The sequence below is a fragment of the Phycodurus eques genome, chromosome 17, assembly GCF_024500275.1.
Source record: "Phycodurus eques isolate BA_2022a chromosome 17, UOR_Pequ_1.1, whole genome shotgun sequence".
Taxonomy (NCBI): domain Eukaryota; kingdom Metazoa; phylum Chordata; class Actinopteri; order Syngnathiformes; family Syngnathidae; genus Phycodurus; species Phycodurus eques.
In genome coordinates this window covers 15,601,865-15,618,463 of record NC_084541.1, presented here as the reverse complement: position 1 = coordinate 15,618,463, position 16,599 = coordinate 15,601,865, and the positions used below count along the sequence as shown (strand labels likewise).

At 40.9% G+C, this 16,599-nt stretch overlaps 1 protein-coding gene across 1 annotated transcript in view; it reads right to left on the bottom strand.

Moving 5' to 3' along the window:
- Positions 1 to 2,422: 2,422 nt before the first annotated feature.
- Positions 2,423 to 16,599, bottom strand: part of zbtb16a (zinc finger and BTB domain containing 16a) — a 126,029-nt gene continuing 111,852 nt past the window's right edge. The window contains exons 6-7 of the mRNA XM_061703152.1: positions 8,411 to 8,581; positions 2,423 to 4,578 (exon numbers count right to left, since the gene is read on the bottom strand). Of these exons, the coding sequence (XP_061559136.1) occupies positions 4,349 to 4,578; positions 8,411 to 8,581 (401 nt within the window). The 3' untranslated portion in view covers positions 2,423 to 4,348. The remainder of the gene's footprint in view (positions 4,579 to 8,410; positions 8,582 to 16,599) is intronic.

The window sequence follows — 16,599 nt, the reverse complement described above, 5'->3', positions numbered from 1 at the left end:
TCCTTTCTCTGCGCATCACTTAAGGCTTCAAAATTGCTTTTTTATTTTGTATTTTTAAGTTTTTTTTCATTCCCAAATTTTCCTTCCCTCTGACTACTTTGCCCTGTCCCATCAACCTTTACTACGGTTATTTTTTCTACTGTTTTAAATTTTTGCTTCACAACTACCATATTTCCTCAAATAGGGGCGGTGGGGGGTGTTTAGTTACTTAACCGCAGATGGAGGCGGCGCGTGTATTTTTGGTATGCAGTGTACCTCCATTATTTGCGGTGGATAGAGACCAAGCCCGACTGTGAATAGTGAAAAGTTGCAAATAATTGACGCTACCCTTACAATTGTCATGAAAAAAATTGGGAAAAGAAATGCAAATAACTGGAGATCAGTTCAGTTAAAAAAATAAAAAATAAATAAACAAAGTGAATAAATGGGGATTGGGTAAAGAAAATGCAAGTAAGCAAGGGTTTGGATGTGATAAAAAAACAAAACAAGCAGGGAATGGGTAAAAAACTAAATCAAATGCAAGTAAGCGGGGGACTGGGTCATGGAAAAAACTAAAACTAACTCCCAAAAAAGCACGGACTGTGTAAAAAAGAAAAAATGCAAATAAGGTGGCATGGGGTAAAAAGAAAATTCAAATAAGCGAGCGATCAGATAAATAAAAAAAGGTGATAAGGCGGGAGCTCGGGTATGAAACAAAACTCAAATAAGCAGAGATCGGGTTAAAAAAAAGTAAATAGGTATAGGGTAAAATCGGGTTAAAAACGTGAATAAAGGGGGGTAATGTTCCTCAGAAAATATACGAATAGTAATATTTACTTCATAATGTATTCACAAAAACAAATCAAAATGATAATTAATGTAGAAATTTGAATCATGAATCAGAGCCAATTAGTCACGTACGCAACATTGTGGAGATACCTCGTCTACCGGAACGCTAATCGTCGTCAAAGATGATCATGTCAGTTACAACATGTGGCAACACTGTGATTAATCAGAGTGGTTTACTTGCCTCAGCAGGTGCTGCTGTTTTGGTTAGCAACACAGTTACTGTCAGTGCGAACAATCGGTAACCTGGCGGAATTCCAGTTGAGCGGGGGAAAGAGAAGTAAACAAAAAGATTATGGCGAAATTATGTGTATGCCTCCACATTTTAATACAGGCAAAATGCTGTTTACATGCCTCGGTAGGTGCCGCTGCTTTAGTTAGCGACAGCGACCAAAACTGATTTAATTATACTTACAACTTGTTATTCCCGCTTATTTGTGGAGGCACATCCGTGCCTATTCGAAAAAATGGCCGCTATTTGAGGAAATACGGTGACTCAAATGAGAGGAACAAAACATCAAAAAACACAAGCATGAGATGAAGTAGCAATGATGAAAAGTCATAAAACGACAATGTGCTTTTGCCAAAACAAGAACTTAAGAGAGGTAGCTTTTATAATAAACAACACGCGCGCGCACACACACACACACACACACACACCCTAAAAAAAAAAAAAAAAAAAAAAAAAAAAAAAGACCAAACCTGCTGACTCTTTAACAAGCACAGTTAATAATAATAATACCAAGTTTGGTAACATGCACAGACAAACTAAATCTCATCGCTGCCGCGGCACTTTTGAATTGTGTATCTGTGTACCCACACACGCACAAACACACACACACACACCGCTTCATCACGCTGTGCAACGCATCTCTCCGACTCGCGACGCAAGCAAAGCGTGGGGAAAACGCAAAGAAAAAACAAAACTAAACATGAGGTCACAATATGAGGTAATTCAAGTATGAAGTGAAACCGAGGAAAAGAAACCACAGACAAAGACTCGATTTATCCGTCGCCCTATTGGTCCTGCCCCTCTGTCGATCAATAAAGCAGTCCAATCGATGATTCCCGCTTCCTCTTCCATGGATAACAGTGATGTTCGTTCTTTGCCAGGCAGGTTGGCAAATTTCCTCGCCTTGGCGTGCAAGTCTTTTCACATTCACGTGTTGAGAGAGTGCCGGCCGGCCGGCCGGGCGGTCGGTCGGTCGCTCGGCGTCCCCCCCACCGGCGTCTCCCCATTTCTGACATTCACTCCTTCGAGAGCAGCCATTTTTCTTTCCCAAGTCCGTCTTTTTGTGGTTAGTGTGAGATAAACGAGAGTATACGTGGATGGCGGCGGTGTATTACGGTGATTAATGTGACTATGTATAGCTTGACTGATATCAAACAGAGACTGTTGTCGTAGTTGCGGTGATACATTGTTGATGATGATGATGCAGAGCGTAACAAAATATAAGTCAGCCTTTTGATATCCGAACCAGGAAGACCGTTGAGAGGACGCCGACAAAAAAAAAAAAAAAAAAAAAAAAAAAAAAAAAAGTAGCACTATAGCCCTGCCCCCCATGCCCCTCCCCTCCCGCCCAACCCAACACCTACCATTCAGGTTCATCCTTTGTTTTTAGCGCTCCCGTTTTGTCATTTACTGCATATTCCAACTGGCTCGGCTGACGATTCTCAGGGGCTATCTGGGAATACTGTGAAAAACTGGGGAAATTGACTCTTCCACATTCAAGTATTTCATTCAGTTCTGCTTAGTTAGCGTTTTAAAAAAAAAAATTCTTCTTTTTTTTTTTACCAAGACAAACTTTGGTGGAGGGGTTGGGCAAGGGCAGAGGAAGGAGTCGTCCAATTTCAGTGCAGATCCAAGAACTGTTTTCTGTAGGGACACTTTTTGGAAATGTTCTCATGGGATAATTCATGAAAGAAATTTCAAGTATTTATGTAAGATGCAGGTACCCACAAGTGTGTATAATTTGATGCGAATCAGGCCTTCGGCCTTGGCGGAATGCCATTCGAGTTACCTCAACACTAAGGAAGTTTTGGGGACGCGGTTACGCAGTTTTTTTTTTTTTTTTTTGTCAGCAAAGTCAAGCAAAAATGAATGATTTTCACAAAACCTTTGCAGAAGAAAGAACAGAGTTAATTCCGGTGCGGCTCTGGTGAATCTGCCGATGCAGGAACTGTTGTTTTCAAAGGTCTCTTTTTTCGACGTTTCATCAATTTCGGTGAATAACCAAAATCTACAAAAAGTCTGCGCTCTACTCGCTGCCGTTCTAGCTACCTCTACACCAAGGAAGTTTGGTAATCGTTTAACATTGTTTTTTTTTTTTTTTTTTTTTTTTTTGGTAGCAGGATCAGGAAAAAACTACTACTACACTGATTTCCACAAAACCTTTCAAAAGGACGGAACATGGCCCAAGGAAGAACGAAATTAATCTTGGTCTTGCTCTGATAAAGGGTGGCGATCCAGGACTTCTTGTTTTGAACACTTGGTCACTTTTTAGAATTTGCATCAATATCTAAGTGGATAATCAAAATCCAGGAAATGTTCAATCTCGGAAGAGGCCTGCACTCCACTAAGTGCCATTCGAGCTTCCTCTACCAAGGAGGTTCGTTACCATGATTACGAAAGAAAAAAAAACAACTACTACTTGACAGATTTCTACAAAACCTAGCGGTAAAGAGGGACGTCATCCAATTTTTGATACAGAAATAAGAGCACTTTTTGACATTGTCCCTAATCTCGTAATCTCTCGTAATCTTAATGAACAACGAGGGGTTTTACAGTATCAACGAAAGTGTACATTTTGACTCGATTTGGGATTGTTGGATCTTGGCAGAATCTTGACTAAGGTTTTTAATCGCTCTTTGCTTAATTACGCAAAAACTATTCATCGTATGACCACACCACTCGGTGGAAGGGCAGGGCATGGGCCATGGAAGAAGCCTTGGTAGAGGTCTACACTCGTACCAACTGCAGTTGCAACTGCAACTCCCAGAAAAAAAAAGTGTTTACATTTCTTTCCCCAAAACTGCAATTTCACATTCACATCGTCTTCATGTGATCCAAATTTGTTTGGAGATTGGGGGGGGGGGTAAACAAACACGTCGCTAGTGTCGTGGGCCTAGAGATAATACGAAATAATAGTGTAAGATTTCGGCTGGGTCTGATAGCCCTTGAGAATCTGTCAACGCTGTAGCAGCAACACTTTCCCTGCAACTCGTGTTTGCATCACGAGGCAACCTGAAATGAAAAAAAACAAAAACAAAAGTAATACAATGCGCGTGTGCGGGAATGACCCGGTGATTCCGAACAAACGGCGGACACTCGACGTCTCTGCGAGTCTTTCCAGGAAGACCCTTCTTGTGTCGCCTCTTTTGCAAGAAGAGAAGAGAACGCATCACGTTCTCTTCAGTCTTTCGACGCTTCACTTTTGCATCGCCTGCCCTCCGTCACATCTTCGTCTAACGCCTGAACTACATTCTCCTTTCCCCGCCTCTTCCGCCGATACCTCCTGTGCTCTCAGACGTAGCAGAGGTACAGGTAGGTCTTCTCGATGCGCCAGTCTGGAGGGATGTCTTCGGGCTTGTGGCCCTTCATGTGCTTCTGCATGGCCGACAGGCTAGGGCAGTACTCCAGGCAGATGGTGCATTGGTAGGGCGAGGCGCCGTTGTGGGTGCGCAGGTGCTTGATCATGGCCGAGTAGTCCCTGGATCGCTGGTGGCACAGCTTGCACTCGAATGGCTTCTCACCTGAGGGGCGGCCACGGTGGAAAACAATGAGGTGTCAGTAGAGAAAATGTACACAAAAACGCATTTGCAGGCTAACAACAATGGGCGAGAACTAGGGTCGCCTGTATTGACTTTTGTTGAGTGAGTGCACCAAGAACTCTGGCCACTACAGCAAAATGGAGACTGTGGAGCAATATACTGTAGCACAAATGCATCGGTCAGAAAGTTAAACAAAGGAGGAGAACAAAGGCCTGCTGGACTTACCTCTTAATAAAGAGGTTTTATCCGAGGGGAGAATGTGAGCAATGAAAAACATGAAGCACCACAGCAAAGGGGAGACTGTGGAGTAGAATACTGCAGCACAAAAACATTTTTTGTAATGCTAAAAAACAACGAAGAACAAGGGTCTACTGTATTTACTTTGCAGGGTAAGAATGCAAATTTGATCCAAGATGAGATTGAGGGCAACAAAAACAAAAATGGAAGGTTGCAGCAAAGTTAACGTGTCTGCTTGCACTGTTGCTCGAGCTTTCGTAAAAGCCGGCATTATTGCTGAACAGCCCCCCGGCAACGAGACTGACTCCGACAATGATGAGGGGGAACCTGCCGTGTTTGATGGAGAACTTGCCCAGCTGTTCATTTCGGATACAGACGATGAGGACTTTGATGGATGAGGATTGATCAAAAAATAACGTGAGTACATTGTTAAATACTTCAATAAAGTAACACCGAACTCAGTTTTGCTCCCGCTGCCTTTTTAAAAACATTGTTTTAGCGTGCATGCATGCTACCGTATGTTTTAAGCTAGCGTATGTTTTACCATGCCTGCACCTTTTAACACGGGGCGCCTAATGGTCGTGAAAATACGGTAATTGGGCCGCTGCCACAAAATGCAAACGATGGACTGATACTGCAGAAACGTCTGTGTTTAACATTGTTAGTTGTCCAAAAAGGATTAAGATTGGGTGGCAATTAACCCCTGCGCATCCAGAAACTTTTGCCCATGTACTTCATTGCGTGACAAACCGTCGTTAGCCGCCACCGTGAAAAACCGTCGTTAACCGCCACGCTAACGACGCTAATGATGCGAACTGCGCTAATGTAGGCGGGGACGATCCAATTTAAGACATGTAAATGGCGACCTTTCGCCAGTGGCATTTGAGCGGGGAGTCGCCGCAAAGGATCAGGTCGCCGCCGCCTCCCAAATGTCGCACGCCTTCCTCTGCTTGACCTTGACCGAGGCGAGGAAGCCAATAAGCGTAAATATACGTCGGCGCGCCCGACAGCTGCTGATATCGATAACCGCACTGTAAACAAGGTGGCCTCACATAAACGGCTAATAATGAATTGCAAATGCCCCCTCCCCTGTTGCTATTGATCCGGCATCGGCAAGTGCTGAGGGGAGGGGGGGGGGGGTCTTCGCCAGTTGTCGATGATTCATCAAGCGGCTGCCTTTTATGTGAGGTGGCCTTTGACGGTGAGCTTGTCGCTTGCTCTCGTTATCTGCCGAAGGCCCCCCCCCCCCCACAAAAAGGAGTTGAATGTATGTGTGGAGGGAGCCAATTATTGGACAGGCTGCCTTGATAGCGAGGCTTAACGTCTGCCTCACTGAAAGGGAGATGGGAGCGTGTGTCGTGTGTGTGAATTAGACCACTGGTTCTCTAACTGGCGTCGGCGTGCAAAATAATTTGCCATAAAGTACTGTCGTTGCATTTGAAAACGTGCGTAAAGGTTAAAGAAATAGCTGCTAAAGTAATTTTTGAGCATTTTGAAAGACAACAATTTCAACATAACAGTCCAGTTGCTTTGAATCAAACTTTGCGGATTACCATGACCCGGATGATTGAGAATCTAGACAAGCATATATATTTTTTTATTGATATTATGACAATAAGTTAACAGTGATTCAGACATTTCTGCTATTAAGCTAATGATATGCGGACCGGCGTGCTAAAAAAAACAAACATACAAAACCAACTACACGTCCGTACCTTGGTATTGGGTTAATTAAAAGCTCTGATATGATTATGACATGTCCAGTAAATCTGAAAACTGCATGAAGGTTTTTTTTTTTTTTAGAATAACAATAATAACAACAGTAAGTATAACAGAACTAGTCCTATTTTTTAACTAGCACAAAAGGAGTATTTCTTTTAAGAATAGTCATATTTTTTTCTAGAACAAAAGCCATATTATTTGTGAATAGTTATATTTCCTATGAATAAAGGCCTGTTTTCCTCAATAACATTTTTGAAATGTTAAAATTGTTGTTAAAATGTGACTTTCTTCCCTCATTGAACTTTGACTTTAATATCCATATACTGTATTACGACTTACGATGAGAACAGAAGCTGTATTTTTTGTGAATACCATCCTATTTTTGGGAGAATAAAGGCTCCCCCCCCCCCCCAGAAGAACATGCACAATATTATGAGAATGAAGTCTTAATTTTGAAATTCACTTGTTAAAATGTGACCTTGTTAAACTGGTGATTTTAACATCATAACGATACGACACTCTTGGAAAAAGATGACTATTCTCGTGCGTTACCAACATATTATCCCGAAAAACAAGTCTTTGTTCTTGTAAAATAAAAAAATAAAAAATATTTTTCTTGGAAAAAGAAAGGATTTCATTCTCCTAACGATACAATAATGATATGAATTTGTTATTGTAACATGGCTAACCACCGCCCCCACCCCCCTAAAAATACTTTTTAATTCCTAAACCAGGGTGTACAGTATGTTTAATTGATGCTTAGATAATGAGGGGGTGCTTAGAAAAATGTCAGGACCCAAAAAGTTTAATCATCCCAAAATTTGAGAATTGGAGTGTATGTGTGTGCATGTATGTATGTTACTGTGAGGAAACTGCGAGGAAGCAGAAGCATCCCGCTGGGCTTCCTGATCCGTCTTAGCTGAGCTCCCTTTCTCGGCGGACGCTAGCTTATCACTGTGTCAACATCTTTATGGGGCTCTAAATATACCGCGATCAATAGGCAGTCTTTGGAGACATTCATTTACTGTAGCGAGGCAACAAAGATATGCATCTGCTCTGTGTGTGTGTGTGTGTGTGTGTGTGTGTTTGTGTGCGCACTGCTCCATATGCTGCCGCCACAATGTGTGACAATGAATGCATTACCGGAAAAGCTCATTTACACTCAACATTAGGAACACATGCGCCGTCTAATGATATCCAAATTCTAGAGCAAGATTATAACAACTCAAAACTAAAATGAAAATGAGTGTTATTGACGTACACTTTTTTTTCCTTTTTTTTTTCTGTTTGACGTGACCGCATCAGCGTTTACAGAATAGATACTTAATTCTTCATTCTCAGTCTTTCCATAATTTGTGTTCACAGGAAACAACTTTTGTGCTTTTCTAGGTGCTGCTGTTTTGGTTAGCAAGAGTTCAAACGTGAACAACAGCATCTACAGTATGATCTGCACAATAGCTGAACAATTTTTGACTGCGATGTTTTCATGCACTCGTGTAGCTAAATACAAGCAGATAAATATTAGGAACTGCGCTTGGTATGCTATGCTACTTAGCTACTAGCATGTTAGCATTTTATTTGTCACTAGAAAGAATACAGGGCAAGATATTAAATACTTAATTGATTAGTTGATTCTCGAGTTGCCATCTTGCTACAGTATATGCAAGCATATGAACTGCTAGTATGTTAGTCTAATCAGTTCTCATTATCATACAAATGTTTATTTTCCTACTTCTACAGACTAGTGCAGCTGTACGGTACTTAATGAAGTGTCCACGTAGCGCCATTTGGTTCATGAACATACAAACCGCACGTAAACAATACGAACTGATGATACAACTTGGAGTGTGTTTACCTGTGTGCACGCGGTAGTGGGTCTCCAGCTGGTGCTTGAGGCTGAACTTCTTGCCGCAGCCGTTACATTCGTAGGGCTTCTCCCCCGTGTGGATGCGCTTGTGGCCCTTCAGCGTGCTCTCGTCGCGGAAGCAGCTCCCGCAGAACTCGCACTCGTACGGGTGGTCCCCGGCTGTAAAGTGGGGAGGTGGGCACATCAGTCAGGCAGCATTCTCATCCAATATTAGTAAAAATGTTCCGGAACAGTGGGGCTAATTTACATAATAACAACCCCCACACTGAGTTTCTTTTGCCATGAGTTGATTAGCAAGGGGTGAAGATCCAGAGCCACTTTCTAGCGGCGGCTTGAGCAGAGGCGCGATCGTTCCGTAACACCCACATCACCCATGAGTGCGACACTCGTCGTCATGTCAAAGTCGCACGGTAAGCAGAGCTGCATTGAGTTTGTTGGATACACAGATTAGCGTCACCTGACGGCGTTTTCATTTTTGGTGTTCTGCCAAGCATCAATTTGAACCATTTTAATAACACGGTGAATGGCATTAATTCATTATTAATGGCATTGACATTATTACTGGGCTGCTTTCACATGTTGTCATGTTGTTATTTTCCCAACAAGAAACACTGTTTGAATCAAAAAATAAATAAATAAATAAAAAAGCTCTGAGAACTCTCCTGTCTTTAATTAGGAAAATTGCCAGGATTTATTTTCCGTGTTCTCTGCAATTTCGGATCAATAATACATTGTTTTTGTTCCCATTGATCAACCTGAGAAATTTCCTGAAATGCACGTCCCAAATTCCACCAATGCATAATTTGCTTCAGGGACTAATTATATGCTTGCGTTCAATGAGAGGCCTGTGCCTAAAGTGGATATCAAAAGTGTACACACCCCTGTTCAAATGACAGGCATTTGTGATGTGTTGGATCGTAAAGGGTCACTTAATGGTGGAAAAAGTTGTGAAATTATTTAACTTGGTCTCCTTTAATTTACATCACAAAAACATTGAATTTGAACAGTGGTGTGTCGACTTTGTACATCCACTGTACAACCACCTCCTTGTGTCACACTCTCCATTCATGTAATGTGGCCATTTCTTAATGCATTTCACTCCAAAGCTGCAGGTTTAAGTCGCCATCAATGACCTATGCCTTTCATTATCTGCCTGTCCGAGCAGCGACGTGCCGCTGAATAAATTGCATTCACCGTTATGCCCGCTGCTAAGCGACAATCCCACCGCGCCCCCCCACTGCGTGTTACGTTATTTAAGGCCTTATTGTACGCAGACGGTATGCTGTTGCGCGTAGACAGGCGGATGAAAGACGTACTTTAAATGCCGATCACATTCGGGCCGGGTCGCACTTGTCACGGGAGACAACGCGTTCAAAGGAACTAGCTTCCATGTAATGTGACGGTCGTGTGAGAGATTGGGGGGAGGCTGGAGTGTGTGTTGAGGATCAATAAATGTGACACTCCTTATTTGTCCGCATGAAGTTATCAGCGCCTCCTGCTGTACGCCGAGGGGCGTCGCGGCCACGGCGGAGATGGCCATCCATCAGCGAGCCCGGCGGCCGCGTGCCACGCCGCCGGAATAACAATGCGTCTGGCATTCAGCCGCCTTTAATTAGGCCGTCTGATTGCAGCAAGTGAGCGGGATGCTAATATTCCAGGCAGTGATGCTCAATGGTTTGTTTACGCCTAATTCCTTCCTTTGCCATTTTCATGAATCCACCAGATAAAAATCTCCGCCACGAGCAAGAGCAAAAGGTTATGATAATAATAACTAGAGAATGCTCATGAGATCTGATGCTGAACTCAAATGCTGTAGAATTCAAATGTAGCACATGCACAAAGTGAAAAATGATGAAATACTAATGACTTAGCAGACGGTATGTTAGCATAGAGTAAGATAGCAGAATGAGGCTGATGAGAGTTTTATATTGTTCTCTGTAGTCTGGTACAGTTTCTCAGGAGACGATGAAATGTTAACATATTAGCAGTTTTTATGCCAACATTTAGCAAGCTAGCAACCCGAGTAGTGAATGCCGAAAGGCTGATTGATACGGATTGTACATCTTGCACTGTATTCAGGTACTATTTCTAATGAGAATTGATCAAATGCTAACATACCAGCAGTTGGTATGCTAACATACAGCAAGGCAGCCATCTAAGTAGCTAAAGTTCTAAGGCAGAGTGACAAAGTTTTACATTTTGCCTGAATTCAAGTACTGTTTTGAATGACAATTGATCACATACTAGCATGGTAGCAATTGGTAGGCTAATATATAGCAAGATTGAAAACGTCTGAGTTAAGAAAGCGCTATGGCTGAGTCAAAGATGCTCTGTAGTAAAGTACTATCTAGATTGAGAATGACTAAAATGCTAACAAGCTCAGTAAGATAGCAACCAGAGTTGAGAAAGTGATACGGTTGAGTGAATGGGATTTATTTATTTATTTTCCATCTCGTCCTTTAACCGCGTATCATTTCTAAGAACAGATAAAATCCAAACAGTTGGTATGCTAACATATACCAAGATGGCGACCAGAGTAGAGAAAGTCCTAAGTCAGACTGCTAAGGATTTTATTTTTTGCCCTGTAGTCAGGCACGATTCATCCATCCATCTATCTTCGTCTGCTTAGCCGGGGTCGGGTTGCGCGGGGCAGCAGGATTTTACGTCTTGCAATTTAGTCGGGCAGTATTTCGAATGCAAAATGATAACAGCCTAACATGCTAACAGTTGGTATGCCAATATATAGCAAGACAGAAATCTGGGTAGAGAAAGCGCAAAGGCTGATTGATTAGGGTTTTATGTGTTTCTCCGTAGTCGGTTACTGTTTCAAATGACAATTAAGCAAATGCTAACAAGCTAGTAATTGTTTGGCTAACATGTCAAGATGGAAACTTAAGTAGCTAACTTGTCAAGCTATCTTGCCTTGTAGTCAAATACTATTTCTTATAAGCACTGATCAAATGCTAACATGGCAGCAGTTGGTATGCTAACATATAGCGAGATAGCAACCTGATTAGTGAAAGTGCAAAGACACAACGTTGAGGATTTTTAGGTACTATTTCGATTGAGAATTGCTAAAATGCTCACATACTAGCAGTTGCTATAATACCATTTAGCAAGATTGGCAACAGTTACTTGTATTTAATTTCTTTTCTTTTCAAACCAACATAGCAAAAGAGTGTGCATATGGGGGGCTGCATTCATAAGGTATCACTCCATCATTCACTATCGCATTGAAAATCTCATTTCCATTGAACACGGCGGGGAGCCAGTGACCCGAACGCTACTTACTCTCTCACTTTATTGCTCTTTCCCCCCCTATTTTTGTGTCTGTAAACTTTATCAGAATACACTCAGCAAGCTTACCTTTGGATTCTTAAAAAAAGAAAGAAATAAAGAAAAAAGTGTGATTTAGTGTGCTGTTGCATTTGAAAGCCATGATTACTTACAAGCGGATATCGTGTACAAGAAGAGATAAGAACGTGGAGAGAATAACGTATTCAGTCTGGGCTCAGGAGACAAATCATACTTTACACAACAGAAATAACGAAAGGAAACAAAAACATGTCTTCAAGGGTGCATATAATGGAAAATGGACTTAAATTGTTTGGATACAAATATGTTGGTGTCTGGAGCGCCTGTTCACACATTAAGTGTGAAATTAAAACAAAATCTCGTAACTGCCTATTTCTTGAGAATTTCTTTGAGGTTAGTGACATTCCCATTTACCACATACTGTACACGCGTGTGTGATATGAAGCGTATGGAGCACGATTCATTTTATAAATGCAATCTCATACAAAGAAAAACTGTGGCATCTTTTGGCTACTTTTGAGCTTCCAATTGAAAGGAGATTCCACTGTTTTAAAAGGAAATTGGTGGAATCTGGCGTTTAAACTGCTTGGTGCGTTCTCGACCGAGTCCTCCCTTTCTCTCTGGAAGCAGCAGCAGGGAGGCCGCAGATGACGGCTCAGCACAGTGAGGTGGAACCACATTGCATGGGCACTGGACCCTTGGGTGCCCCTGGGCATCGCCACCTGCGTCCCTCTGCCTACACACACACACACACATACGCCAACATCTCATGTGACACCCCAAAGGAGTGCTGAGGGTGGCGATGCTGCAGGGCACCATTGAGAAGGGGGGGGTTCTGGTGTGTGTTAATTCTATAGGCTTTAAATCACGGGCGCACGGCCACAGCTGATTTATTTGCGCTGATTTATTTATTATAATACAGCTGCAAACACACACACGCACACAGACAAACGACGCGGCGGACAGCAAATTGTCTCACAAACACACACACTTGGGCACAGACAGACAGTGAACAACAATGGAATATTAATGAAGGTCTGCTCTGTAATGTGTGTGTGTTTGTGCGCATTTTAAGAGAAGGCACAGCTGCCAACACTGTATAATTGAGCACATGCGCTTGAACCTTAATACACTGTGCATACATGCAGTAAACCTACAGAAAGAGCAAATAAAGCTAAGCGTGTGCGAGCGCGTTGTAGACTGTGCAGGTGGTTGGGGGAGAATAAAGATGGCCAGATTAAGACGCTGAAATAAACACCATTAAATTCTACATCCCTGACGCCGATCCCGGTCTCACCCCTCTCGGCTGCGTTGCGGAGATAAGGCGGCAGACAGGTAAATGAAGCATGCGTAATGAATGTCCCGCAAAAAAACAACAACAACAGTTTTTTTTTTGTTTTTTTTTGCCCGCTTTTACTGTTTGTCATTCTGGTACAAGCGAACGTTAAATCAAGCATTGAACGCGCTCGTCTGGAAAGCTTGTCCATTCAAATCACAAAGTGATACTTTGTGATTTGCTCCTGTTTTTACTGGGAATTGTAAGAACGTCTCTCTTCAGGTGAAAACATTTGTGTGTCTACTACAGGCAACAATTGCGTAGCATTTCTTTCCAAAACATAGGAAAATACCTGACCCTCTACTGGGAAAAATTGTTGAAAAAATAAAATCACTGACATATCAGATTATTATTATTATTTTTTTTTTTTAAACCAAAGAAGATTTTTTATTTTTAAACTAACAAAATTTACATGCAATTTGTTGGACACCGACAAGATGGTACAATGATAAAATGAAAAGCATTCGTCTTCTAATTACAGTTAAAAATGACTTACGAGTGACCCAACTTTGGAGTTCTTTGAGATATGAAACACATTTTTGCCTCATCTTGCAAACAATGGTTTGAGTTACGACCCTCCACCGCTAAACGGGGATAACGAATGTTACGACATCAGGTGGCAGTTTGGCAGATAGCGAACAATTCTTCAAATAAACGGGCAATATTTTATTTTTTATTGCCAGTCACAAGTTTTTACTCCAAAACTAAACGTAAAAAAAACTGAATAACACATTGCGTATTCAACCAAACCACTTTGCTTTACAAAGGTCAGTTACCTTAAAGCTAACACACAATGCAAAAGGCCATAGAAAGGCGAACAAAAGTAGCATCGACGTTGCAGTTGTTATAAACTTCTAAACAACTAATATTTCAACACAAACAGTGCAGCAATACATTCACAATACGAATACTGTAAAGTGCTATTTTCCTATTAAAAACATTGCACAAACTTTTGTTTGTGCTTTTTGGATTTATTATAAATGCATTTGCATTTATGTCAATATGGAAAGACGATTTGAAATGTGACTAATTTGACTTACAAGCGTGTTCACGGAACGAATTAAACTCGTAAGTCAAGGCACCGCTGTATATTGTGATCACAAAAAGGTCAAGCTGAAAGGATTTTGAAATACAGGAAGTGACAATGATATGGTATAATGATATAACTAAAAGCATTCATTTGTGTATTATACTTTCATGATATCAAAATTATTATATTACATCATCATACTATCATTATGTTATCACAATATCACTATCATAATATTATACTATCATATCACAGTATCATGTCACGCCTTGCTTGTATACTCTCATGATATCATGGCACAATATCAGTATCATATTTTATATAATACCATCATGATATTGTAAGATCAAAGGATCATGATATGTTAACCTACTTTCTATCATGATATCACAATCAGTGTCAAGACATTTCACAACAATATTCTATATCACTATATCAGAGTATCAAGATATCGTGCTAGGATACTTTGTCTCAATATCACAGCATGTTATTATACTATCATGACATATCTGATCATTATTATATCAAATAATTAGTCTCATGCTATATACCACAATATCATGATGTTCTATCATATTATAGTATCATGTTATCACACTACCATATCATGATATGGTATATGTATATGATATCATTTAATCGTCAAGAGGTCACAGTATTATGGTACCATGTTATGATAATAGTATCACGATATTCTATCACAATATCATACTATCATGATATCAGGTAATCATATGATGAACAAAATGCATTTTCTAAAGGTTCCACTCAGACGCGTTTGACCACTGTTCTTCTTTTCCCCCGAAAATGTGCATTAAATGATTACCTTCAAAGCGCAAATTCTGAGAGAACGCCATGTTCCTTTTATTTCCACGTCGGAGTAAACGAGGACCAACTTCCCCCTTGGTAATCCCCCCCCCCCCCCTTTCTCTTCCCAGAATACAAGTCATATTTAAACGATGCTCTCATTTGTGATTTAACACCCGGGCAAGCATTTCCAGCGACATTAGCGCCGGCTAGGCGGGCAGGTACTGTACAGACTCCCCCAAACCCTTCTCTCCGCACATCCTATTGGTCCGACTTGTAAATGGAGGCCGACTGCTCTCGTCTCACCGCCTTTTCCTTTTCAAATATTTATCCGGAGCGCTGGTGAGCTAAATCGGCCGTGACAGTGAGACTGTTATTTAAGGTCGCAGACAAGCTGCTGAGGCGGGGGAAAGAAGAGAGAGCGAGAGGGAAAAAAATAAAAAAATCCATCCTTCACTACCAGAATGGAATTCATTTCCATGTGTTCATATCTGTCCATTTGGCCGCGTGTCAACAATGCATTAGCATCCTGCTGTGGCCTAAGCACACTCCACAGCGACACAAATGAATAAAATAAGTCACGACCGCCGCAGAACGGATTTGACTGCTGACCTGAATGAAGATGAATGGAGGAGCGGAACTCATGCACGCTTCGCTCCACCACACCCCCATCCCAAATAAAACATGGCTTTTTACTTACTGTAAACTATTTTTAGCCTTGTCTCGATTTTCTACCGAGGATGAACACAGCTAAGGGACAGTGGCAGCAGGTTATTGTAAACTGTTCTTCTACAGTATGTATAGTACTGCATAATGGGAAAACATCGAAGTTCGAGGGAGTATTTAAACAAATTAATAAAAATAAAACAAAATAACGGAAACAATATCATACAATTTCATTTATAAAAAAAAAAAAAAAAAAAAAAAAAAGCACATCATTTTACGTAAAATTTGTTGGGCATATAAACTCAGAATTCATTGCTGTGATGTTTTGTAGTTGTAGAAAATCGAGCTAAACGTTGCTCTTTACATACATTTGTTCCTGTTGATATTGTTGCAGTATGAGTGTGTGCATTAGCTACTCGTCGGGCTAAGATTGGTATTTGTGACTTTATTTAATAAAACTCTTGACTGCTGCTTGTATTTTAAACAGTGGCTTTCCAGTCATATTCTTAGTATCCTCAAGAAACTTGGTGACTTATCGAATGTAGGAGTTTAGTCAGTAAGGTTTCGTTTTTTTGGTAAGAACAAGAGCCCAATTGACCTTATGTTAGTTAGTCATGGCTGCCACGTTAACATCATATAGCCAATAAAGCTGACCATATCAAAGATGTGCAGATGTGTAACTGCATTACACTGACCTACGTATAAAAATAAATCCGTGCTGCACTGAATCTGCAACACGTCTATATGGCGGGATTACTGTAATTTTATAACAATATATAAATCAGTAAGATTTTTTTACATTTTATCTGGGAAAAACAAAGCAAAAAACATATAATAATATCTGAGCATTATCAAAACCTTTTTTCATTTTTTTTTCTAAATGTTAAATGTCTACAAGTAAAAAAAAACATCAACAAGGGAGTGAAACAGGAATGTCCAAATATACCCACGTTTCTATGTATATTTACAGGGATTAATCTTGATTATTTGTACGTGTACAATAGCGCCACATGTTCCGCACCT